Raw genomic sequence first — 27,763 nt, forward strand, 5'->3', positions numbered from 1 at the left:
GTTTATAATGGGGTGAATAACATATGGACACCCTGTATATTTTCTTGTTACAATTTTTTAAACTGATAAATTTATTTGTAACTAAAATAACATTTACAGGCCAAGCATATTTGTAGTGTTAGCCCAGTTTTAGATTTGAATGAATTTAGTATAATATTCCATGAACCAACAGTGAAGTTTTTTGGTTTTTTTCCATGGGTCAAAGAATTCAAAGTCAAGATTTTTGTCAGACACCCAGTCAGTGATGTAAATACCACTTGAGCTGAAATTTAAATTACTTTCAGTGAGTATGTTCACACACACACACAAAAGCCAAAGTTTGAAAAAGTAACAAATATGTTGAAATTATTTCCAATTTCTTCAGAAAAAATGGAGCTACTTCAATTTCAGAATTATCTTTCAAACAGTTATTTACTTTGCAAAAAAAACAACAATAGTGAATACTTGCTACAATTACACTGAAGCACAAAAGAAAAAATATATGAAGTATAACTTCAATTTATAAAAATCAGAAACCTAAAAAGGGGTGATAGGTAGGATACTATAAAAATCAAAGATAATGCTAGTTATCAATACATAATATTGGTTTTTATTTAAATATTTATTTGTTGTTGTTGTTGTTTTACAGTGGGGGAGAGAAGACAAAATAACTTGAAGATATTCATTTTACCAAAGAAAATCTGAAACAAAATACACCAATTTTATGCAACTACCTTTGTCATTGTTATAAAAAGGGTGAAATACAAAAAAGCTGTATTTTTATATGCTGTGTATCAAGAAAGCCTTAAGTGATTAAAACTAGCTACAGAGGCTTTAACAGTTGATACAAGATATCACCTATGTTTATCAAATATTCTGAATATTTCTTGATTCTGTTTACAAACTAAATAACTTATACCTCAAACCAATTATAAAATATTGAAACTGATTAATAACAGCATGTATATAAATTGTACTTTGACTTCAATAATATCTTTAAAGATACAACCATCAAGGATACCATTTAACATCTTCAAACACAAAATTAATCACAATAATGGTGACAAAGAAATAGGCATATGAAACACATGAGTGCACCTATAGCTCTGGAAAAGAAAACCCATTTCCTTACTAACTATAATGTGCTGTAAAGTGTCAAAATATTGTTAAAATTTGACAATATTATTTTCAGTATACAATAGGACCTTTGATAAACTAAACAGCTTTTAAAGCACACAGTTTACAAACACTATTACTTAAAAAGTCAAACAATACTTTTAAGTTTTAACTGCAGTTTTTAATATTGGCCTACAACCATTATACAATACAGATAAGAAAAAATGACTGTGAACTGTTTTTCTAAGTTGACATATGTATGTGCCCTACTATCAAAATATCTTACACTATTGGTATGCTGACTGATAGAAAATAATTTGTTGTCTTCTATAATGTGCCCTTCACTGAAAACATTCCTGGTAATTAAATTACAATGATTTGTACAAGAACCTCATAATAGTACAAAGTCATGACTTTCTAATCCTTCTTCTCCATTGTTATCCAAGAAATCTACTGATTGACTACAATCTTCTAACTTCATTTCTTCTTCCAGAAGTCTCCAGGAATATGTACCAGATGTATCTAATGCTGTTGAACAGTGACCATCTGCTACAACAAACACTGGATATTCTGACTGTTGATGGGACTGGACCAGCATCTAGTGATAAGAAAATTCACAAAAAAACAACAACAAAAGTTGTCTTAATGCATTAAACTTTTATGAAGAGATCTCATTGTAATGTTTAATCATTTATTAGGACTCAGTCAAAAACAAGAGTGCATCTAAGTGAAATACCAAAATCTGTCATGTAATTTCTTTCTTATAACATTATGCATCATATTAGTTTTATCTATAGCTGTGTTTTAGATTGTACCTTAACAATCCAAAAACAAAGCAACAAATATGTTCAAAAAGTTTAAAACACAGTTTATTATATGAAACACTCACTAAGTAAATGGGTTAAGATAGAAGATTCATAATTTGCCCAAAAGATTTAATGGATTTCATCTATTTAAAGCTTGTTTGAAATCACTCTTCTGATCTGCAAGCTTAAACTGTAAATCTTGATTAGGCCAATCCAGGTGACGATATGCAGCTTTCTACAAAGGAAGCATGCCATGTGAGAAATCTCCTAAAGGAGACATGAAGGTTGTTGTGCATGTTTGCATTTATGAAGAAACTAAAAATAAAAACTGATGCTACATTTATCTAATAAAAAAAATCTTAGTTGTGAAAAAAAAATGAGAGATCAAAAAAGGATTGATTGTACAACTTAAAGGAATGAAACCAAAACTGGTAGCTAGAGTTACAGCATTGATAAGCACTTTACAGGAAATATTCATGCATTAGTTAGCCAGGCCACACTTTTTGGTCAATTTGGGACATGGTGGTGAGTAAAACAAAATAAGCAACTTAGTTAACTAATGAATGAATATTTGCTGTAAAGTGCTTATCAATGCTATAAGTGTAGCTACCAGTTTGGCTGCCAATTTTGATTTCATTCCTTTAAGTCACATGCTCAATAAATTCTTTCTTGGCTACACTTCTATTCATGACTTTTTATCAACATATATCAACAAATTTCAGCAAGTAAAAAAAGAGACAGTCAGTAGTAACCAACATTAACTTTAGGACCCCAATTCTATTATTTGGAACAAATAGCCACATTCTTTACAAAATCAACCAGATTCTCGGAAATTTATGATGGCAGTGTTTCCTCTCTGAAACAATGTTAATAATTCCTTTATAGTAACACTATAGAAACTAGATTAATGGTTACTTTTTCATGTATGCACTTGATACAGCTGTATTAAGCATTGTTACTTATGCTAATTGCTTAAGTTCATATCATGTGATGCTCACTAAACACTCTTATATTAGGAGAGTTTCATAAAATTTAAAAAAATTTCTGCTTAAAAGTTGACAATGAATAATCAATAATAACTATCCACCTGTATGATTCTTTTGCAAACTTCAGCTACAAACTGATAATATAATTTGCTTGGCCTAACCAATACTTATGTATCTGCATACCCTTTCACCTTAGTTTTGCTGTTCTAAGTCATCCATCTTTACCCTGAATGATAGAAAACCTGAAACAGTTTACTTTTACTCTTAGGTGAAGCTGTAGTAAAAATATTAGGATACTAGTTCTTGTGACTTTTTGCATAGGTGTACAAAAACATTTTTGGCAATTTGAGTGGTTTTTATTAAATAACTTTGTATATGTGGCTTCTATTTATACCAAACAAGACTCCTAATTGTAGGTTGAAAAGATCCACCCAAATAACAAATTTGAAAAAATTCCATGAGAGTTATATATGATTTTCTATCAACATTTTATCAGTATCTAAACTTTCTATGATTTCTGTACTTTTGGTATGAAGAAAAATAAAAATAGAATGAACTCAATCAAAATTGGGGATGTTACATCTCAGGTATTTCTTAACAGATTGTCTTGAAATTTGGTATGTCAAGTTAGAGTCCAGTATAGCACATCCACTGAAGACATAATATTTTGATTTATCACAGTCTGAAATACAGAGTTTGGAATATTACTTAACTATCAATCTTGCTAATAACATAAAGTGGGTCTTAAGGTAGGTTATTTTGATCACATGACACACTACTGTGTGTCCTGATCAGACAATGGGTGAACATGAAATGTAATGAGAAATTAGTGTTTGTAAATTTTCTCATGCATAATGATGTAAAAACAAATTAAGCATTTTTAGTGATATGTCTACAAGCTAACCTATACTTAGGTAATGTAAACCTTCATTAGCAGATCAAAATAAGTCTCTAAGAAACTTTAAAATATACAAGTAAAACTGGTAAAACTCTCTTATGATTTAAACAGTAGTTTTTATGTGGCCACATAATTACGTAATAGAAAGTTAATGAAATATTCATTCTTGAGATCAAGATATTCTACTTATCAAGCTGTTACAATACTTATATGTAACATTGTTTATATTTATGAGATTTTTTATATATATACTTTTGTATGTATTATTTTTACAGATGAATTTGCACAAAAGCTTGCTGTTCACAATTTAGCAAAATTTAAATAAAAAGAGATAAGTTTTAATAAGTAATTAAAACTACTTTAGTTATAAAAGTAATAAAATATAACTTAGCAATGTATTAAGAATAACCATTATTAATTTTAATATTAAACTCATAAGTAAATGCAACTTACATTCAGATGTTAGCTACAGAACACATAAGGTTAAGATTTAGTTAGTTCAACTACTATCTAGATGAGTTATTAGTTATAAATATGAGTCAGGTGATAGTTCATAATGTGCAAAGTGCAGTCAAAGTGAAGTATTCAACAACATTTTATTGCAAAAGATGAAATTTAAGTGACAAGTTAAAAGAAATATATCTAATATTTAAAGAAAAACTAAGAATAAATATAAATCTCATTGAAGACAAGATTTGGAAAGATATTCAAGATGTATGAAGGGATTATAACAAGACTAAAGAAGTACAGAAAACATCAGTGTACAGAAAAATTCTCCTGGACCTAATTATAGTAGACCTATAACCATATGGAAGCCAGACACAGGAATGGTATTTAATACTTAGGCTGAGGACCCAGGAAAAGTTTAGTAAGCTGCTGGGGGATTTAACACTTGCTCTAGAAACATAAGCAGAGCCTTGAAACATATATGGGCATGTCAAGCAATCAGGTGAAGAGAAAAACCTGAAAACAAATCAGCTATTTTGCATACACACTACTTATATGTTAAACAGTGAACTGTCTTTGAATATCTTCAATATGAAAACTTTCACTATTTTTGAGCAAAACATTTTCTCATCTTAAATTATTTTATGAAATCTTTTTTTAAGCTTGACTGAAGTTAATGCTTGAGATCTGGGCATGTTTTTTTTTCATTCATTGCTTATTTGTTGCATTATGTGTAGGTGCTTTGTGAATGTATATTAATGGATTGTTATATGCTTTATTTTTTCATAAAAACCTAATGACATTATATACATACCCCTTTCATAGTTTCTGAGAAACTTAAAAATTCGTCTCTTTCTCGAAAATAAAAACCAATGGTACAGCTGGGGTCCATGCGAGTAAAGGACATCTTTCGAGGAAATGAACAATGAAATGACTGAAAAATTAACATTTCAAAATGAATATATATTTGCTAAAACTATCACCTTATATTGCCTTAATTAAACAAAATCCTGAAAAGAAAAAAAATTCTGTTTGTTGTAACCTACTTTTAGACATTATCATGTCCATATTATTCTGTATAATGTATAAACTTTAAATTACTTTTTTTTCAAAACAAAATTTTATTTTTCTTATAAAACAGCTCCTAATCTGACAAAAGATAACTCGGTGCAGAAAGTGTCTTAATGTATAATTTTCTAAAAAAAAGACCCAAGATTTGTTTGATGTCAAGTGCACAATGACCCTATGGACTATCTATGCTCTGCAAACCACAGGTATCAAAAGCATATTTGTAATGTTATAAGCTCTCAGACATACTGCTGAGCCATTAGAGGGCTTTTCTATGAAGATTTAATCTACATGACAGTTGTCTGATGGGTTTTTAATTTATAATGACATCATATGATTTCAAAAATAAAGCATTGAAATATAATGAAATTATATATCCAAGCAAACCAACACACATATCAAAAACTGTAATCTTTCTGTTTACTGTAAATACATCTTTGCATGAGTTTATTATACTAATCAGGCTATAATAATGATGAATTTGTAACCCCTATGTCTCATTGGAATTTCACCTTTCTCATTGTGCTGATTGCTTAGATTCTCAGTTGAATGAATGATTTTACAAGATTGATATATAATATATTTTAACTAAAACCAAACTTAAAAAGTTGTATCATCTTTCTTACCTGTACTGAGAAGTCAGGAACAAGAACATTAATAGTTTCTTGACAGTAGTGTGGATCAAGATAAATCAATTTATCCTCTAGAAGACAGAAATACAATCATTTTTTGTGAAAAGTGTGATTATTATACTTAAAATGTATGTGATAAATATTTACCTCTAGCCCCAAATAACTTAAAGGACAATAAATGTTATATATTTACAATAAAATGCTGGTCCTAGATTTTATGGTAAAAACAATAGGCTAATTTCTACATTTCAAATAGAAGAACTGAGTGATAACTTTATTACTAGGGCAATTTTTTTCATTTCCACATTATAAATTATACCAGAGTTTACTTATTTGCTCTTTACATACATACAACATCTTTCGTTTTTGGCTTTGTATCAAAAATATTAATTTTAAGAGATTTTGATGTATAAAGTTTAGTTTACCCTACTTGAATATTTCTTCACAAATATTAAGAAATTAATATACTATTATTAATCACTACCTTATTTTTATGAAAAAAACATTAAAATTTACAACAACTGTTACTATAAGAAAAGAAGCACTTTTATCCTATCCCAGTTTATACATTATATCCCACATTCAGCTATTGTTATAAAACCACTATCCAAATAATAAACTCTGCTGTGTGTTCTATGTCACAACTTCATCTACCATTTTATTAATAACAACCGAGTTACTGTGGTGTTTTAAATTATTAGTTTACAACTTTACCTTGTGTATTAATAGAAATTATTTAAGTTAAATGCCTTTCTGTGCAACTTACAACTTAAGAAAGATTAGTTGAAATCTACAGCTTTTCATACACGTAAAATAAAGCATCAATGCACAAGAAATAAATAGTAAGGAATAATTGTTTCTTTATTTGTTTTGAATTTCGCACAAAGCTACTTGAGGGTTATTTGCACTAGCCGTCCATAATTTAGCATTGTAAGACTAGAGGGAAGGCAGCTAGTCATCACCACCCACCCTCAACTCTTGGGCTACTCTTTTACCAATGAATAGTGGGATTGACTGTCACTTTATAATGCTCCTCATGCTGAAAGAGCGAGCATGTTTGGTGCAACGGGGAATTTGAACCTGCAACCCTCAGATTACAAGTCAAATGCCTTAACCCACCTGGCCATGCCGGGCCATTAGTAAGGAATAAATAAATATTTTAAAGAATTCTTTAAAAAATAAGTCTCCTCTAACAATACAAAATATACACCTTGCCAGCCAACAAAATACAGAGAGTGTCTGGGTCGACCACCAATAATACCAATACAATTTTCATGACTTAAAAGTGACTTGATACATGGAATGTACATGAAATTAAGATTGGCTCCCCCTAGCCTTGTTGGTATAAGGACTACAACTCCTCGCCATCTTCCTGTCTGTTCTTGAGTTGAAACAATCATATCTTCCGAACTTCCAAAAGGAAGAGAGGTTGGAGATGCATGGTCATGATGTTGAATCAGAGAATCCTCACCAGAGGTGGAAGGATCAGAATTTAATCTTTTAACATAAGATGGATGTAATGAATTTTCCTGAACAGACAAAGTTCTTTCATTGTCCATGAAATTCTCACAATTTCCTTCATTTTTACTTTCATGAAATAATAATTTACTTTTGTTTTCTATACCAGACTTCAAATGAGTTTCAGAGAAATTAGTTCGTTCTAAGCCCATAGAATTAACATTATTTGTACTATGTGCACCATCCATTTGAAGTTCCTGACACTTACTTCCTCCACTATCACTACATGCTTGATTAAATGTGTTGATAGCTGTTTCTTGAAGCCCAGTTTGTTTTGTTTGAATAGAGCATGCACCATTTTCTTTATGATGGGCACATTCACCATGAGGGGAACTTAAGTGAGACACTTGTAATGATTTAAGATTCTCAGAAAGATATGAAAAAGAATGTCTTTCCTTCTGGATGGAGAAATGTACATCATGAGAATTAGGGAAATTATATCTTTCTATTTGTGTTGGTTGTGAGTTTTCTGGTAAATACAAAAAATTTTCTACATCTTGGGCGGAAGAACTGTGTAACGTGGAAAGTGGATTCCAGTACAGTCTTACTGATTCTTGATTTTCTGGGATTGACATTAAGTGACTTTCTGCTGCATTACTTGAAGCATCATGTGATTCAGATAGAAGATTCCAATAGCCTCGTGCTGATTCACAAGAGTGTGACATACTGTTCAGGAAAGCTGACTTGTATTCAGTGGAATGTTTCCGTGAAGATGTACACATTTCAATAACATCATCTTTATAAACTGTAAAACAAGGAAAAGAAAATGTTTATTAAAATATTTATAATATTTTAGAATTTTCATGATAAAATGACTATAAATGAATTATGAAACTAATGTTAAAAGCAGGCTTTACTACATAATTACCTATATAGAATGGAAAGGGTTACAACTTTTAACAAGTTGTAGCTTTAACACTAAGGAAGAATTTTTTTTAAAAACAAGAATGATATTTTGATCACTGGTTCAACCATTTTCAAGCACACAGACTTTAACAGTAAAGAAGGTCTTTGTATTTAACTCAACATTCAACAACATAACGATGAACATGAATTATGAAAGCATCTTTAAAAAGGTTCTGAGGAGGACTGTAATTTATCTGAATGGTTTCAACAAACTTCATACACAAGTTGAGCACAAGCATCCATTTTGATACAAAATTTGATGTGTCAGTGCATGCCTTAATCAGTTTCTGGAGCCTTACTTTTCTATAAGTAGTTGTATCTTGTATATTAACATTTTCTTTACTGTAAAATGTATTTCTGATAAATATTCACTTCTACAGAGATTAGATATCTTATTCACACATCTATCAAAAAAACTTCATTGCCACTATCCTCACAGCAACTCCCACATGCTTTCACAAGTATTTATGTAAATTGCACTACTACATGATTACAATACTGTGCAATAAAAGCTTCCCATCAATAGGAGGGTGATATACCTCTACGTGCAATAACTCCCCCTACGCACTTGCGCTCATGAAACTTCATTCTTTAATGAGGCAGGGTAAAAATAAAAGGTGCACAGAAAGAGGAGATATTAGACATGCAGAGGTGAGTACCTACTGAAAATACATTTTGAGGTAAAGAAAATGTTAACTTCCAAGACAACACCTCACAGGATTATAAGTATGTTACAGTCACTGACAAGAAGAATGATTGAAGAGGGAAGATGAAAGAAAGAGGAAGGTCTGATATGTAGAACTGGAAGGTTAGAAGTGGACTAACAAAAAAAAAGAGTAAAGTTGAAACAGATGAAAAATATTTGGGAAGATAATGAGGACAGAAACCATAAAATTATCAATCCAGGACATCAGTGAGAAAAGAACACCTTTGAAGACATCTAATGAAAAAAAGAAGCCAGACGAACATCAAGTGAACAAGAAGGAAGAAAAGAGTACAGAAGAGAGAAACATAACCTGAATCAACAACTCCCAGGAGAAGAGAAACAAAGCATAGATGGATAGATCAAAAGAAGTAGAACAGGACAAACAGAGAAGGAAATGAACATCTACAGAAGCCCATATGGAGCATTAATAAGTGCCTCAAACAAAAGGTGGAGTTAAGAAAAAGAATACAGAAGAACAGAGACAAAAGACAAAAATAAGAAATCAGAAAATGAAACAAAAGGTAAGGGGACCAGTCCCTAAGTTGGCCAAACAGATAACAATGACAGGGAATTGAGAAGAGAAAAAAAATCTACAAATTATGACCAAAGTCATCATAAACATGAGAAGGACAAGGCATTTGGGCATGAGAAAGGAGCTACTAGAGAAAGAAAACATTAGAAATCCTAATAACTAGCAAGTAGAAAACTAAGGATCATGGGCAACCACAGAAATATTTCTAAGAGGGGAAGGTCAAAATGTCTATGTAAGGAATCAGCTTTTATAGAGTAAGTCAACAAACTAAATGAGTATGTGTTGTGCTTAAACACAAACATAAATTTGCAGTTTTAATAAAAATGACTAAACATAGTTAAATTACAATGTTAAGCTTACATAACTTAACATAAGTTTACAATAAGTGCAATTTTTTTGTGAAATGTAAGGGAGCAAACAGCCCCCTCTTATAACTTCCTGTGGGCACACATGGATAGGGGGTAAAACACAAACAAAAGATAAAGAAACATACTTGATAATGAAATCAAGAAAGAGATTGAAAGGTTATGGTCATTTTTACAAATGGTAAGGTACTACCCAAAACAAATCAGATAAAGGCCATAGTCCAAAAGATCATTCCCAAATGAAGAGAAGGAAATTTGACCAATGGGATTGGAGTAGGAGATCTGTTAAGCAACATAACACAATAAACAACAGCTGAAATAACCATTACAGTTAACAGGCCTCTCCAAAAGTCATAGTAGAAATAAGGCCTAACTGTGAACAGTATCATTCACTCAGATTTAAGAATAAATCACTATTGTTTGATAATTTGAGAAAATTAAAGCTTTTGAAACAAAATCCTAAGAAAGTGAAAATTAAAGTTTAATTATGATAAAAATCTTAATGAACTGAATTCAAATGGAAAATTTAAATATGTCTGGTCAACACAATACTGAGAAGGATAAAATGTAATGATGGAAAGTGAGTAGAGATATGTCACCCTCCTGTTGGAGGACTGTTGTTGTATGATAATCTATCTTCATGTAATAATGCAACTTAAGCAATTTCATGTTAAATTAGGTGAGGGTTGTCTCTAAGTTAACACCATGTGAATATCTCTGGTAGACATGCGAGGAAGATAGTAAAACTATGAAGATGGAATATAATCTCAGAACAAATAGTTCTCACCAATATGAACAATTATTAATTTTGTTGGTAGTGAAGTTTGTCTAACAAGACACCAAAACTGGTTTTTGTAAGTAGGAGAAAAGATGGTGGAAATATTTTCTGATACTTTTACAGTTTTTATCCCTTTTAAAATTGAAATTAAAGTTGTGCTTGTTTCATTATTAACATGAAACATAACTCCATTAAAAACATTTCACATGAAAACTGAACTATACAGACTAATTGTCTCTTAAGAAAAATAGTACGATTTTTTTCAGCTTACTTGTACAATCCTGAGCTACATATATACAAATTTCGTCCAAAAGTGGATGTTCGCTTGCTGACAACTGAAGTGTTTGCCTATAAAAAATAATGTTAACACTGTTTAAATACATACACATTATTAAAAAATACCATGAAAAGCGGCAAGTTAATGAACACCTTTTTTGTTTTGGAACTAAATTAATTAGTACAGAATTTCATACACATGAATACCACCAAAGAAGAAATATGGATTTGTGTATGTTACTTCACTACCAGATGCCTGTTGAAATAATTCAATGGTACATTTCCTAAAAATAATGAAGAATAAATAAAAACTGTGCACCCAACTCAATGCCTTGAATAATACTGTATATGAAAAGAGATTGTCTAGTAGGGTGTTTACAACCACATTTTTGTTATTCCATGTGTTATTTCAACAAGGAAAATCGCATTGCATTTTTTTTTAAGCAAAGTGGACTGACAACAATGCATTGTTGACAAAAATGTGTTTTTTTACTGCAATGAGCGTATCCAGCACAACAGAATTATCAAGTTTATCAAGTAACCATGGAATTTTTTTCCACTGGGTGCTATAGTCCCTTGTAATTTTACTGAGTACCAGAAAAGACTGCTACTAAACTCAGCTCTTTTTGAGAGTTATCATTTCTATAAAAAGTGCCATAGAGGAGATAATTTATTTTATTTAATATGGTACAATAAACTCATTTATGTATATAACACTAACAAGAAAAACTAAATATATATATATATAAACTGAAGAACAACAAATATACATCCAGACACATTTTTCTCTTTATGATTTTTTTTCCATTCATGCTCCTGTTTTCCAAATATTTCTTTCAATTAATTAACAGACAAAGTTCCAATTTTTCATGAAATTTCCTTACAAAAAGAAACATTCATGTTCTTAATATGTTTTTACTCAGATTGACCACTAAGCATATACAAAGATCAACAGAACAATATTTGTATCAATATGAAACTTTTGGAACAGCAAAAAAGTTGAATAATTTTCCTGTAGCATACTCTTGAAAACAGTTATTTTAATGTACATGTTTTTTTTCCCCTAAGACTAGCCATTAAAGAGATACAGAGGGTGATATAGAGACATTTCACAATTTTACATATACAGTGAAACCTGTCTAAGCCAGAAACTGCATAGGGTGGAAACCTGTACAAGCCAGAAGTATCAAAATTTTGCAGCATTATCTTAAGATTTCTCTTGCATGCGTAACATCGATGGAAAACTATCTTTCACCTACCTCATCTATCAACAAGTAGGATTAGAACCTGAATAAGGTGGAAAAAAATGCTTTTGATTAAATATTAATTTCTTATTTAAATATTAATAAATTCTTGTTTAATTAATAATTTGTTTAAATATTAATAAATTCTTGTTTAATTAATAATTTGTTTAAATATTAATAAATTCTCAGACATTTTGTTGCAGTATGTATTGGTTAAATATATTCTGTTCTTTTTTCTAAGGTTATTATTTCAGAGGTCGCTATTCAAAAGAGACTATACTTTTGGTCACATCTGCTGATGGAAAACTAGATAAACCATGGGTATTAGGTAAGAGTGAAAATCTGTGCTGTTTCAAAAATTTAAGGAAGAATCTACTTCCTGTGTAATGGAAAACAAATAATAAAGCGTGGATGACAAGTGCTATATCCGAGGAATTTTTGAACAAATTAAACAAAAAAAATGGAACAAGAAAACAGGAATATTCTACTTTTCCCAGATAATGCAACTTGTCACCCAAAAGTTCAACTTTCAAATGTTTGTTTATTCTTTCTACCTCCATGTACAACATTAGTTCTACAGCCACAAGATAGTGGAATTATACGTTGTATAAAATTGAAATACAGAAAATTGATGCTTCAGCATATTATAGCAAACATGGACAACTGATGAAAATTGTGTTAGATGCAATTGCATTTTTAAGTTATTCAATGAAATGCATAATAAAGTGTTTTCGAAACTGTGGATTTATTCTTGATAATAGCGGAGATTGTGGAAGAGTTGTTTGTTATTAAAATTCTAATGAAATCCAAACTCTGATCGAAAAGATTGATGCAGATGATTCTGTGAACACAGAAAGTTTTGTGAACATTGACAAGAAAGTTTTAACAGAAACTGACAAAATTGATTTAAAATCTATAATAGAATTGCAAGATGGCTACAGTGTGAGAGATTCAGAAAATGAACAAAATGGAAATGATAGTGAGGATATAGAAATTCCTACTTCATCACATGTGTTATGTTATATTAACACTATCAAATTGTATGCAAAAATGAAGGGGGAAAACGAACTTCATGAAAATGCCGTAGAATTGATGTTCTTTTTTAACTGCATGATAAAGCCCACTAAAAAACGAAACAGTTAAAACTGGACACTTCCTTCAAATAAATTTGATTAAGATTATGTGTAATTGTGTATATTTTGATTGTTTATTTTAGTTCTTATTCTAATAAATATAGCATAAACAGTATAATAACTTTATTCACAAATGTCTTACTTCCCTTGAGTGAAGCAAGTATAATGTTCCACTCAAAAATTATATATAATTAAAGAAATGCATGTTCACTGTTTAAGCCAGAAAACCTACTTAAGCCAGAAATTTTATTCGGTCCTGTGTGATTCCGCCTTAAACAGGTTTTACTGTATAAATATATATTTTTACTTTGTTCAGCACACAAACACATTCAAGGACTTTCACCACAAAATTTGTGATTTTCAAGAACTTCCAAAGCCTATATATACCTTGAAACTCACTTTGAAATAACAGATAAACACATATAATGCATATTAACTAATGTTACTATACTATATATTACTCCATTCATTTTAGCACTTTTATATAATGAAGGTACACAATTTTCTCTGTATAAAAATCTTTTCATTTTCAGATATTTCTACAACTATTATAATATGATTTATAGAAATCTTCAAAATGACCCATCAACATAAATATTATACACTATTGCCTTAATTCAATTTTTCTTATTGATTTAGTCTAATGTTTCATTTAATTTTTGGTCACTCAGAAAATACTACTACTAAAAAACTACAAATTTCTTTGCCTCACATTTTTTGATTTTCTTTCATGCATTTCTTTTCCACACATATAAAAAAAACAGAAGAGAAGAAACGTGACATATTACATAATACACATACTGAATCACGTTTTCTATAAATGCATATTTTGTTAATACCTTGCAGCGACTGATGAGATATACAGTGAAAAATACTCTTGGACATCACTTGCCAGCAGGTGACTTTGTGGCTACGGTGTTAAGATGTGTAAATTACAATACACCTAAACAATAATGCCTAAAAGTTGGCATCCTGGTAAAGTGAACTCCTAATTTTATTGAATGGTATTAAATATATACATATTTTTGTAACACACATAGAAAATAAATGTTAAATAGTTCTATCTGCTTCAAAATATCTCCTTTGACAAATTACAAGAAATCAACCTCACTTCGGGAACAATGTTTTCAAAACAGACACATTCTTACTTTAAGATGTATGCCACACTAGCTGGCCCATACCAATCACCAGCCTTCTTGCCCAAACTCTGTCCAGCAGCGACTAAGTGATGAATTGAAAAAGGGCATCGTGGGTGCATGTCATCTCCAAACCATCGGATGATCATTCTATGGAAAATTTCAGTCCTCTCTGTTTGAGAGCTGTGCCATCTCCAGCCTATGAAAAGAGAAAAAAAGCCACTTAGTCCATGAATTGAAACCTCACCATGTGTTTTCTCAGCATATTCACAAACAGGCAGAGAAACCAATTCATACAAGTTTATGAAAATTAGCTTTTACTATTTTTTAAGAAACAAGTGTGATAATAAAAATATTCCTTAATCCAGAAATTTGAAAACCAATATCTTTTTCCAGTAAGTCTTATACTTTAACTCATAATAATGCTCTGGTTTAAAGTAATGCTTTCATTGTTTTCCAGAACTTTTCAAAGACAATATGTATTAAATCAAACCAACTAATCTAACCATTCCAGAACTAAACATAACCAATGTTTATTAATATACTAACTTCTACCCAAAAAATGGCAAAGAAGGGCTTGAGCTAGCATCATCTGTCCACTGCGCAGCATGCAACCCCAGCCACAGTCTGTGGTCAAACTTGAGCCTGCTAATACTGGAAACTCCTTCCGGTATGTCAACCATATTCTGCTGATAAAATCTTGCTTAAATCTCTCCATGCTTGCAGTTGCTGACTCTATGATAACAACATTCTGATTACACTATTCTACAGTATAATTATTCTTTAGTATATACAACTTAAACTTACTGAAAATAGAAGGATATATATATATCACATAAATTTACATATACAAAAATATTATTTTACAATACATTCATGACTTTAGCATAAAGTAAATTGGCAGTATTCTCACCAGTAATATAAAATAACACACTGTTGTCTTTAGGTGATACAAGGATTTAAAGGCACTGGGACAAGAGCTTTTGTAACCACCCCCTCTATCCAATAACTTTTCTTTTATCTCTTAACATTTTCTTTTTCACATAATCACCATGATAAGAGAGGTTTAGAATATTCATAATCCAATAATAGCAACAGTAAACCATTATTTGGCACTCTTCTTGGATGTCTTCTCAAAATCAGAGGACATTGAGGATTGGTCAGTTGTGAGAAATTATTGTTTTTTTCTTTTATTTTATTTAAGCATCATCAAAAACAATTTTCTTTTTTAAATCTGTGAAGCGAGTAATATAATAATAACTCAAAATGACCTTTTAATCTAAACATTCAGAATCAAACAACCTTTTAGCTTCTGTGTTCAAAATTAACTTGTCTGCAATAATAAAATAGTTTAAAAATTATGATACACATTTCTCAATTGTTGTAACTTAGTGTAAGTTATTACATCTCAGTTGTTTTAATGAAAGATGATGTATTGTTACTTTTGTAAAAATCTCATTCTGTACATTTATCATATCTTTTAAACTTTGATCTTACTACATATTACTTACCATGATTATGATTTGAAGAGAGGAGTTAAAAGCTTATTTAACACACATTGAACAATAACATAAAACTGCATTGAGTTATAATTACTTTTTATAATTGTCAAATCGTATTTCACTTTCTCTCCCCCCTCTTTATGTAAAACTCATATAATTTTCAGTAAACCTTTTTGGTTTCAGTACCTCTAAGTCCTTTCATAATTAATTACCTCAGTTATTCTCCCACTGAATGGCATATTGTGCTTTATGATAATGCTTAAGCTATGTAATGTTCTTTGATTTTTTCCAAATAACTTGGAGAACTTGTACTTTGACAGCTGTGGCTGTGTTACCTATTATTTTATAAAATGAAGTGAGTATTATTATTCATTTCATTTAGACACTGAAGGTTTGATTCAGTTTCTTGGAACACCTATAATCTCAGGTAGTATTCAAATATTATTTTTCTCTTAGTAGTGATACAAAACACTTCAAGGGATGGTTTATAATGCAAGAGGTAGCAGCATATTATACTAAACAAAAATAATAATCACAAGTGTACATTTTTTTTTTCCTTTTACCTGTAGACATATATTTGTGTTGTAAATTAATCTATCCCTTCTTTCATTCAGTGCTTAAGAATTTACTTTTGTGTTTGTGAATTATTATAAAAAACACTATCAACATACCTAAGAGTTTCTTATGGTATATTTGTCCCAAGAGCCATATTGGTGTTTCGTAGCTGAAGTTTGTCTTAATTTTAACAGTCCATCCTAAAGTAAAGAATTAAAATAAAAATAATGTAACAGTCCACTTAACAATGTACTTCATAAGGAAGTCATTCTATTTCACCTTAATCAAGATGTGTTAAGGAGTTCAAGTCTACGTTGGCTTTACTATGGGCTTAGAAATATACACATAAATCACAAAACAGTTTTAACTGAATTTACACACGAAAATAAAACTTCTTACCTTTCATTTTAGCAAAATTATGAACGGCTCAAGTTAATCTTGATGTTAAACCAAATTAAAATAGTCATTAATATATCAATAAAGAATACCTAACTGATAAATAAAAATTTAAAAAATAATTTTTACCTACCATTTATAACCAAATCTAAGAAGTATTTCTGAAAATATAGCTTATCTAAACACAATCTATAATTAAGAAAGTAGTCTCAGGAATATTATAAACAGATGGAAACATTTTAATTTGAAAACATATTATGTAATAAAAACTTGAACTAAGGTCAACTGTATATAGCAATGTTGAATAATTTTATTATTCATTAACTCTGTAGTTAACAGCTTGCCATCGTACAGAATTTTATTAACTTATGTTTTCATATTATCATACAATAAATAAAAAGGTAAGAAAACACACAACTTAGCTGGAAAGTTGAATACCTTTAAAGTTTCTTTCATCAATAAATAGTTCATATGTTTGTTAAATATGTATAAAAAATTACACCATAATATAAAAGGTTTTTATAAATGAGTTGATCTCTGTGCAATATGCATTAACAGGAGACAAATAAGTATTTAATGCAATGAGATACAAAACAAATAAAACAAACTGAACAGTTTATCATACACACAAGTACATTGTATATAATATGTTCTATAACATCTGAAACAAGCTGGAAAAGTTAAAAAATTAAACTTTAGTAAGTTTAATCCCTTTGTGTTGGTTAACCATAAATACACATACAAAGTCATGTGTCAGATTATACCAAAAAAAGAAAAAAAAAATCATTCATACTAAAATCAAATAGTTTTATTCTACTATATTAACAGATGAATTTGGTAGTCTAATTAAAAATTTGTTCTATAATTTTATATATATTTCCACAAACAACAAATTTAAAGTTCAGAGTTAGATCTGCGATATGTAAAATTGCATGCTCGGATTATGAGAATTTCTGCCATAATTTGGATAATTCAATTTATTTTTATTTATAGATAAGAAATTTGACCTACATTAGCACAAAGTTTAGTAAGGTATTTCCACATGTCAAGAAATTTTTCTATTGCTTAATTTTAATACGGCTAGTAGATTTTGTGGCAATCTGATTAGTGCTTGCTTATGTCACCTGACAATGCTGGTCATTGCAGTGAAATGTTACAATTTTTAATTATTATTCTGGATGAATATCAAACCCATTTTATAATTTATTTTTAATGCATCAAAACATAAAATCATATATATGCTAACTAATACTTGCCATATTTCATATTGTTCCACAGAGACTTTAGTTTGGTTTTGACTTTGTCTGAGCTCTCATTACTGTCCATTTCATTGTCAGATATATGTTTCTTCTTATCTTGTTGTTTAGCTACAGCATCATCAGGCCAGGTTGTCCTAAACTGTTTGATTTCCTTCACATTAAATACATGCTCTACATTGTTTTCATTTTGTTTATGTGCTCTAACATTAATCTGAATGTTATCACTAGATTCTATTGAACTCTGTGATGTTGACTGCTTGCTAACTTGCTCTTTTGATCCAGTTTCTATAGTGAAGCCTGAGCTATATTGTAGACCTTTATCTTTGACATACCAATATGACTTTTCTACCCAAGGTTTATATTTTTCATATCCTTCACTTTGTGAAATTGCCTTCTTTTCGTTGTGTTCTTTTAACCCACGTTTAATGGGTTGAAACTGTTTAACTTCATTTGAGCAAGAAGCATGGCCAGCTCTAGACTGAACACCTTGAACTGGTTTATCCAATTTAACTTTATATTTGTTCTTATTACCTAATTTATGCACTTCATTTGGAAATGTTTTTTTCTCACTTTGCTCTCTTCTTCCAGTTTCTCTAGGCCAGACTGATTTGAAATTATGGGCTTCTGTTGGGCAAGTTACATGTACATGTTGTGACATTGTTCCACAACTGAACATAATTAATAGACTGAACAAGGTGTGAAAACCAGTTTTATGATCAAGCTCTTCATGTTTTTTTTCATCAAGTTGATATATTCTACAAGTTCCACTATAAAACACCCTGGTTTTCTGAAAAACAAGCAGTTGTCCACTGATATGCTAACAGCAACAGAACTTACAATACTAGCATTTTATACAAACACAATGACTATTGTGTTGCCAAGTGTAGCTTAAAAACACCTTTTGTAATATCTAGATCAAATGGTACAATGTTTATTTTTTTAAAATATGAAATTTCACAATTTTTAAAACTATAACTGATAACCCAAACACTTTATAGATTTGAAGTATACTGGTTAATTCTAGAAGAACATCAACAACTTAATTTCAGATAATCAGAAGTTTTCCCATGCATATATATGTAGTAATTTGGAAAATTCTGAAACTGTGGGTGAATTAGCTCTTGCAAACAAATTCGTTTCTTAAATAATCTTCTTCTTCTTGGAAAATAGGTTTTACAGAAGTAACATACAAAAAGGCGTTGTTTCCAATATGTTATCAGCACGTATTACAAAAGAAACAAAAACTGTCAACGCTGTTTATTGGTAATACTCACTAACCTAATTCTTGAAATCTGTTTTTTTTCACGCACTTGCCTTTCAATTTAATGTAATTTTACTATTGCTGTATTGCTATATAAATATATACCATTAGTGCCACAGTACATATTATATTAACTTGGAAATGGCTAACTTAAAATATTTATATACCCAAAATAAAACTTATTAACATATTAACAACAATATAAAAACAACTTGAAATTATCAACAACTGATCTACTTCTCTTTAGATTTTCTCACGGAAAATAGATCTTCTTTACCGACCCCAATTCGTAAACATTTACTATCGGACATCTGATAACAAAGATGTCACCACTTACGAATCGCACCTTACGTGTATGATATATGCGTATTTGTCTACAAGAGCTTGTGTGTGTATTTATAAGTTATGAAACAATTACACCGTTATAGCAGTTGACAAATTATTTTATATTTATATTTGCGCGTTAAACATATTTAATACTGATAATTAGATAGTAATAGGATATTAATATGTCGACTATTTTTTTCATTTAGCAAAGCCACATCAAGCTATCTGCTGGGTCCACCGAGGGGAATCGAACCCATGATTTTAGCGTCGTAAATCCGTAGACTTAAGAAAATTATAAATTCACATTTGTTCTTTTATATTTGTGTAAAAAAGTTACTGCAGATGCTTAAAGGTAATTATTAATATGTTAGTTATTGAAAAACAATTTTTATAGTGCACAATTTAAAAATATTTTGTAGAATAAAGAAAATCATCAAACTTAAATTTACTCTGAATTAATAACATCAATACACGTAAGCCTAATATATACGCTTCATAAAAAAGGTACAACTTCACTTCGATTCACCTAAGTTATTGTAAGTTGCTTTGTACTTAAAAAGAAATTTAACTACAAAACTATTTTATAAACAGAAGAAATATTGTGAGAACTCAGATGATGAAATAGTAATGAATGTTTTTTTTTTCTTTCTGATGCAGTTCTAGAATTTATGTACAATTTGAGAGTAATATTACTATACGAATAAAGTGGGGGCTTAACTTACTGTGAAAAATTAATGGTTATTTTCACCTACGTAATAAGTAAAACTGATGTTTTATGGGAAAGTTATTCATTGCCAGCCAGATCGAACAAGGGTCACTGAACTTCATAAGTGCATGTGCCAGAGAAAGTCACACCTCTCTATATACAGGGTGGCCCGTAAGTCTCTACCCTTCCATATGTTATTATGTTATATTCAATTACGCATGTATTATACATTTGTTTCTTTTTTTTCAGAGAAATATGGCCGATGTAAGCCCATTTACACTTGAAGAGCGTATTGTGACAAGTACGTGGGTACATGAGCGCAAGAATACTTGTGAAACCACACAGATACACTGGATACATAAGATATATGGATGGGTAGGAACTTACGGGCTACCCTGTATAATTGGTGTTCTGTAGTTTACTGTGAAAGAATACTAGTATATCAGTGTTATGTAATGTGTTTCTAGATCCCACAAAGGAAATAAGCTGTTTTTGTCTACAAAGCACGCAGCATTAGCTAAAACAGTTTCTGTTTGAGGCATAGTAAGACTTCTTGTTGAATGTCCCGATTTTGGATACTACGTAGGGTTGAAACCTTTTCTGCCTTTACAACATCAAGCCATACAGCAGAAGATTCTACAAATGGATAGATGCCACAACTAACACTTTTGGAGTTTTGGGAAGAGAAAGAGAACTTAAATTCAGCTTGAACCTCATTGTATACAGCACAGTAAGGCTTGATCATAAAAGATAGAGGAACATTGCACACGCTCACTTGTTTGACCAGCAAGGAGAAAAGAAGTGTGCTGCACATTCACTATAAACCACATGCCATAGTTCTAAAATGTGTTGCAGCTAGTAATGTGTAAAACTTCAGAAAAACAAACGATTATCCAGACTTTGCACAATACAAAGACTAGAAAACAATCATCCCACTTGCACTAACATTTTACAATAGGTATTCTGACCATATTTGAGTCAAAAGGTTTAGTGATTATGTAAATAATATATGAGATGTGTGATGAGGCTGGGTAAGTTCCAACAGATAACCGATAAATTTCCTTTCCAGAGGATAAGCTTGAATATTATTGGTTCTATCCTGAAGCCTGAACAAAATCGCTTACATATACTCGTCACCAATGACCAGTTCACAAAGTGGACTGAAACTTATCCATTGGTTAATACTTTGGCACACAAATAGCTAATATGTTGGTAGGAAAGAGGATAGCAAGGTTAGGAGTATCAGAAAAGTCCCACGTGGATGATGGAGATAATTTCGACAGTCAACTTTTCTTCAACTTGTACAAGATATTATGTGTTGTGAAAAAAAATATTTTATCTTATCACCTAGAGCCTGAAAGTTAATAGAATGGGTAGTACAAACTTTCAAGCGCATGCTTGCCAAATTTACAACTGCTAGGCAAACAGATTGGGATGAACATTAGCCATATGTATGATGATGTACAGAGCAACTGAACAATCTTCATATTGTTTGTTAAGCATACTCGAATTTGGGCAGAATATCCTCTTTGTTGACGTAATCTATGGCCATATAGCAAATGTTTCACAATGCCCACAATAATATGTTGGGAGGAATACTTGCATTAGTTTATGTGCACGAGAATGCATGTGAACAGCTAGGAAAGGCTGTCAAACACCAAAAGTGCCACGACAAGATGATAAAGGATTGGATATACTACTGTAAACACTCGGCCTTACTTTGTTATGTGCCAACAATACGAAATGAAATGGATCCAGTAGGATAGGTCTACGCCTCACACTCTGGCAGATTTGAGTTATAATGAACGAAAGGCACGCAAAACTGTGTGGAACTAGTTGTTAAGCTGCTTTCTTAGATTACATACACATTTCTAATACACTGGCTCGACCAGCAGTAGAGATTGATACCTATGAGTAAGAGGAATATAACGTTTGTTTGTTTTTGAATTTCGCACAAAGCTACTCGAGGGCTATCTGCGCTAGCCGTCCCTAATTTAGCAGTGTAAGATTAGAGGGAAGGCAGCTAGTCATCACTACCCACCGCCGACTCTTGGGCTACTCTTTGAACAAAGAATAGCGGGATTAACCGTCACATTATAACGCCCTCACGGCAGAAATAGCGAGCATGTTTGGTGCGACGGGAATTTGAACCAGAGACTCTCAGATTATGAGTCGAACACCTCAACCAACCTGGCCAGGAAGATAAGGATACTGTTTCATGTTATATCAAATCATTAGATGAGGAAACATTGGAGTTATAGATAAAGATAATTCCAGCAGTTTGCTAATTTATTGACAACACCCCACCTGATCGATACAGCTAAAAGTAATCGAATATCAAAAAATTAAAATGATGTGTTGATTACAAGGTTAGTAGGAGAACAACATATTAGCAATTCTTATTTTCCGAGTCAGGATGAATTGAGTTAGTAGAAACAGTGTTTAGCATACAATGAATTTATATTACTGATGTTAATAACTAAGAACTTGAAAATTCTGTTGAAAAGGAATTGCAACTATTGTTTTCTGAACTATCAGGTGGTATTTCATTTTATAATGTAAGCACTAAATTGTGTGATTAAGCTTCATTCTTTCATGACATAGAATGTTCAAGAGGTTGAAATATCTATGACGGAAGGTGCAGCGAGGCCCTTATCTTCCGTGATACCGAGTAAATATTCTGAAGCAAAATGTTGTCCACCGTTTTCAGGAAATCCTTATCAAGTTATCTTTGTGATGAAAACTCAGCAGAGCATGCCATCTAGTCCTCGGTAAATTTTCCCCAGTACTTCTGGAGAATGTATAATGTTTTCATATGCAGCTTTAAATAGATGTGAGGGAAAATGTGATATGTATAGACATACCATACGTTTCTACCTTTTTAATATAAGAATATTAAAAAAAAACACACTTTATTTCAGATAAGTGCATCGTCTTCAGTAACTATTTTTCTCTTCCGCTTTCAATCTCAAACAGTTTCATAAAAGTTCATCAGTAACACTTATCTTTGTCGGAAATACTACTAATAAGATGAGGTCAAACTTTCACAAAACTGAGCAGTTCAGTCCTCAAATACCGCTCCTCTACTTTAGCCAGATGTGCTTTCTTGAAAAAAAAAACAAAAAAACTCCATTAATTTACTTTGGATTCTTTCATATTTATTTGAAAAAATAAGGATCCAAACACGGTATGTTGTCAACGAGGTCTTTGTTTTGAGAAAAATACTCTTTAGGACTCACAAGAATTTGATCCATAACATATTTGAAAACGTTTACAAGCCCCAGTTGACCTCTTATCAAAGTTCTAGCAGTCATGCATCTTTTGTATTTTCAGTAACGTTTTTAATAAGAGACTCACATTGTACCTCGAGGTTAGAAATATTTTCATTCCCAGCAGCAGTTCCATTTATCCTCACACAAAAGCGCACAATATTTTCCTTGAACAAACAGAAATCTACTTTTTTCTTTGGTTTATCCACCATTCTCTACTCAAAAATAGGTAATTTATTAATGGTTTATACTTTGTATTTATTTTGAAACAAGTTCAGCAACCAAAATATTTCGAAGAAGAAGTATGCCGTAAAAACAGTACTGGATGTCGCCAATGTGTAAAAAGCGACTGCTTTAGAAGCAGAAACTCTTTTTACAATCAATTTTGTGTTGTCTTGACATGAAGAATATTAAAATGTAGGTGATGAATCTTTCCAAGCATTTTTTTAAAATTCAAATAACGCTTTTTCTAATTTTCACTGCAAAAAAGCCTTCTCTTCGTATATTAATTTGTTCAAAATAATCACCAAAGTTACCTAAAAGCCTAGAAAGATTTTGAGTTTCAAAAATCATAAACACAAAAATTTATAATATTAATGTAACACCAAAGGTAAAGTCCATCCAAGATAGTTGCAGTAATTTGTGATCTTAATCCATTAATTTATAATTAATCTTTACTATTGTTTCCATAATTTTTATGAAACTTTTTTTTTTTAAAGAAAAGTTACTATATCTCTATGACTTATATCTTTGAAGCTTGCTTTACACAACTTTTCTTTGTCTTTCACTAAGATATTTGTCTAGGTAGGTTTTTAAAGAGACACCAAACTTCATTAGCTGCAGAACAATTTTTAAAATGTTTCCATGATTAATATCTGGATTAGAAACATTGTACAACAGTATATTTGTTCGACATGTTCAAAATAATAGTACTTTATTTTATGAAGAAAGAGCAGAAATATTTTCCCTTTATAATCTGTTTTTAAATTTAACTGAGGAACGCTATTTTTGAGTCTTTTACAGTTGTTCTTTCTCTTTGCTTATTTTTTTTAAAATAATTTATAAACGTTAAAAGGATAATCCTATTTCTGTGATTACACTGGTTTACAAAGAAATTGAGGCAAGCACAAAAATAGCCAAAATGTCCCAACACCTCCAGTAAATAAGGATCTTCTTTCCTCATCAGATGAAGAAATGCCTCCAAGGGAAGATTCTGCCAAGTCAATCTCTTCCGAAGATATTGACTCTTCTTATTCAGGAACAAGTGGCAACGAGCCACACTGGATCACGCAAGAAGACCTGAATGACCTTGCTCGTGATTTGTATCTGTCAAAACAGCAGTCAGAGCTCTTGGCTTCTCGGCTTAAACAGTGGAACCTAGTCCAGGAAGATGTAAGGATCACCAGTTTCAGGAATCGGAACAAAGACCTTGCTTCATTTTTCGACATGGAAAACAAGTTGTGCCACTGCACAAATGTACCTGGCTTGTTCACTTTCCTTGGTTTGCCACATAATCCTTCAGACTGGCGTCTTTTCATAGACTCTTCCAAGCGAAGTCTCAAGGCTGTGCTTCTGCACAACGGGAATAAATATCCCAGCATTCCCAGTTCACACTCTGTCCATCTAAAGGAGTCCTATGACAATATGGAGCTTCTTTTAGAAGCTGTTAAGTACAACCAGTACCAGTGGAGTCTGTGTGGGGACCTCAAGGTCATTGCTCTTCTTATGGGTATGCAAGCGGGCTTCACAAAGTACTGTTGCTTTCTCTGTCTCTGGGATAGTCGAGCTGTATCCCAGCATTACAAGCAGAAAGACTAGGGGTCTAGAAGCACTTTCGTTCCTGGCGAACACAGCGTCAAGGAGAATCTTCTGGTTGACATGAAGAAGGTGCTTCTTCCTCCTCTTCACATCAAGCTTGGTTTGATGAAGAATCTCGTGAAGGCCATGGACAAAAATGGTGCTGCCTTCCAACACTTGTCTACTGTGTTCCCAGGTCTCAGTGCTGCTGAGCTCAAAGAGGGCATCTTTGTCGGACCTCAAATCCGAGAAGTGCTGAAGGATACTGATTTTGAGGAGCTTCTTACCTTAAAGGAACTGAGAGCAGTTAAAGTCAGTTTGTAGTGGCTTCCTTGGTAACACACGCGTACCAAATTACCAAGCCTGTATTGAGAAGTTGCTAAAGACTTATGAGGATATGGGATGCCGAATGTCACTCAAAATTCATTTTCTCCATTCCCACTTCAACTTCTTCCCTCCAAACCTTGGAGCAGTGAGTGATGAGCACGGAGAAAGATTCCACCAAGACATTACGAAGGTGGAGAGCAACTACCAAGGCAAGTGGAACCCCAGCATGATGGGAGACTTCTGCTGGATGCTCTTGCGTGACACCCCGTAGGCAAAATACACCAGATCATCTAAGAAAACACACTTCTGTCTGCGGTACTATGAATTGTGTACATTGTGTCATCCAAGTATATTTATTCCGTCAATGTTCTTTATCTATCCTGTTTTATCTGTAATAAGCTGCTGCAACTGTTGAAATAAGCACGTATATACTTTGTATATACTAAAATGAGACTATTTAAAAGCCAGAAAACTAGAGGTGATAGAGCAAAACTGTTTATAAATTTGAATTCAGCACACCCAAATTAGTAAAAAACACCTATTCACATTCTTGCCTCAGACAAAAAATATTTTTTTGTAAACCAGTGTTATTTGTATAGCAAGTTTTTATTTCTCGTTGAGAACAAATTATTAATTGTTATTCACTGAAATTTTCTAAAATAACAAAGATGTAATTTGTAATTTTTTCATATTTTCAGATTGTAAACCAAATAAATTTCAGCATTTAATATTTTTAAACTGAATACAAAACACAGATAACGTAATTTTAATATACATTGCCTTTGTATTCGAAGATCCTCTAAAAGAATATTTAACAGAAAATGTGATACTACAAGTGTTCACTAGCTTTCCCCTATTTGTGTTACTGTAGACAAACAATCAAAACACTGTTGCTGTCAAAATAAGGTACTCAAATGTTAATTATAAATGTAAATTCAATTTTTATATCTTATGAGTGAAGGTAAATAATGTTATATCAAGCACACCACTTCTGCCATATCAAGTGCCAATGAGGCCTTTGATCAGTGCACATCAGGCCAATTACAATACTGCAGACATAGTAGCCCAGGAGATATTTATATCAACTTTCATGAATAAGGACTATATCAAACGCATATTTAAGTTCATTTAGGTCACTAATCTGATTTTTAGGGTAAGGATTAATAGTACAATATTATTCATTTATTTTATTCTTAATATTGAATATTCTTATTGTTACTATTTAATTTGAAATAATTTTATCATCACCCATAAGAACTGGTGAATTAATAAGACAGTCTTATTTTTGGAGTGGGTTGAACTGACTGATTTTAGCGATTTTCTCTTACTTCATTGTTAGTTTTCCGAGTAAAATAAATCATACCAATCTTTATATTAGGTAGTTGGAATGTAGAAATTATTACATGGATGATACGTCATGAATGTTCTTTTACATTACAATAGAAAATAAGTAATCATGTAGCACAGACAATTTAATTCAGTAACAAGAGTAATCAGGCAGTTTTTAGCCCTGAAGTGATATTCTTTTGTAACTTAAGATTTAAATCTGATTATTAAAAACTAAAAAGCTTGCATTTCGTATCAGTATAACAATGAGCAGATTTATATTTGACATTTTAACTCTTCTGACTTAACGATATAAAAAGTGATCTGGCAATTCAATTAAGATATAAGATAACATTATAAATACACGAGTCTTGTAAACAGACCATTTGGATGTTAATGTGGTGGAATTCATTTATGGTATGATATTGCTACATGTAAATTTTTAAATGCAGTTATCTAGTATTACCAATGTACAGGTAAGACCTGCAGATAGAATGCCTTAGTATCAACCA

The 27,763-nt window shown here is 31.4% G+C and overlaps 1 protein-coding gene across 3 annotated transcripts; it reads right to left on the reverse strand.

Moving 5' to 3' along the window:
• Window positions 1–569: 569 nt before the first annotated feature.
• Window positions 570–19,894, reverse strand: LOC143249281 (uncharacterized). 3 transcript variants are annotated; one of them, XM_076498842.1, is made up of 10 exons: window positions 19,737–19,894; window positions 18,236–19,025; window positions 16,700–16,783; window positions 15,076–15,261; window positions 14,539–14,725; window positions 11,009–11,085; window positions 7,143–8,195; window positions 5,927–6,003; window positions 5,047–5,166; window positions 570–1,693 (listed from the first exon to the last, which is right to left on the reverse strand). In XM_076498842.1, the coding sequence occupies exons 2-10, from the start codon at window positions 18,912–18,914 to the stop codon at window positions 1,487–1,489; spliced, it is 2,670 nt and encodes an 889-aa protein (XP_076354957.1). In that variant the 5' UTR covers window positions 18,915–19,025; window positions 19,737–19,894; the 3' UTR covers window positions 570–1,486. The 3 variants fall into 3 exon arrangements, with proteins under 3 accessions (XP_076354957.1, XP_076354959.1, XP_076354958.1); XM_076498844.1 differs by lacking the exon at window positions 19,737–19,894 and adding an exon at window positions 19,517–19,656; XM_076498843.1 differs by having other exon boundaries at window positions 18,236–19,856.
• Window positions 19,895–27,763: the final 7,869 nt, after the last annotated feature.

The sequence above is a fragment of the Tachypleus tridentatus genome, chromosome 4 (genome assembly GCF_004210375.1).
Source record: "Tachypleus tridentatus isolate NWPU-2018 chromosome 4, ASM421037v1, whole genome shotgun sequence".
Taxonomy (NCBI): domain Eukaryota; kingdom Metazoa; phylum Arthropoda; class Merostomata; order Xiphosura; family Limulidae; genus Tachypleus; species Tachypleus tridentatus.

Coding starts and splice junctions, on each gene's coding strand:
- LOC143249281 (XM_076498842.1), bottom strand. CDS start 18,914: ATGTTCAGTTGTGGAACAATGTCACAACATGTACATGTAACTTGCCCA. Junction 14,726..15,075: donor TTGCCATTTTTTGGGTAGAA/GTTAGTATATTA, acceptor CTCTTTTCATAG/GCTGGAGATGGCACAGCTCT. Junction 5,167..5,926: donor TTCCTGACTTCTCAGTACAG/GTAAGAAAGATG, acceptor TTAATTTTTCAG/TCATTTCATTGTTCATTTCC.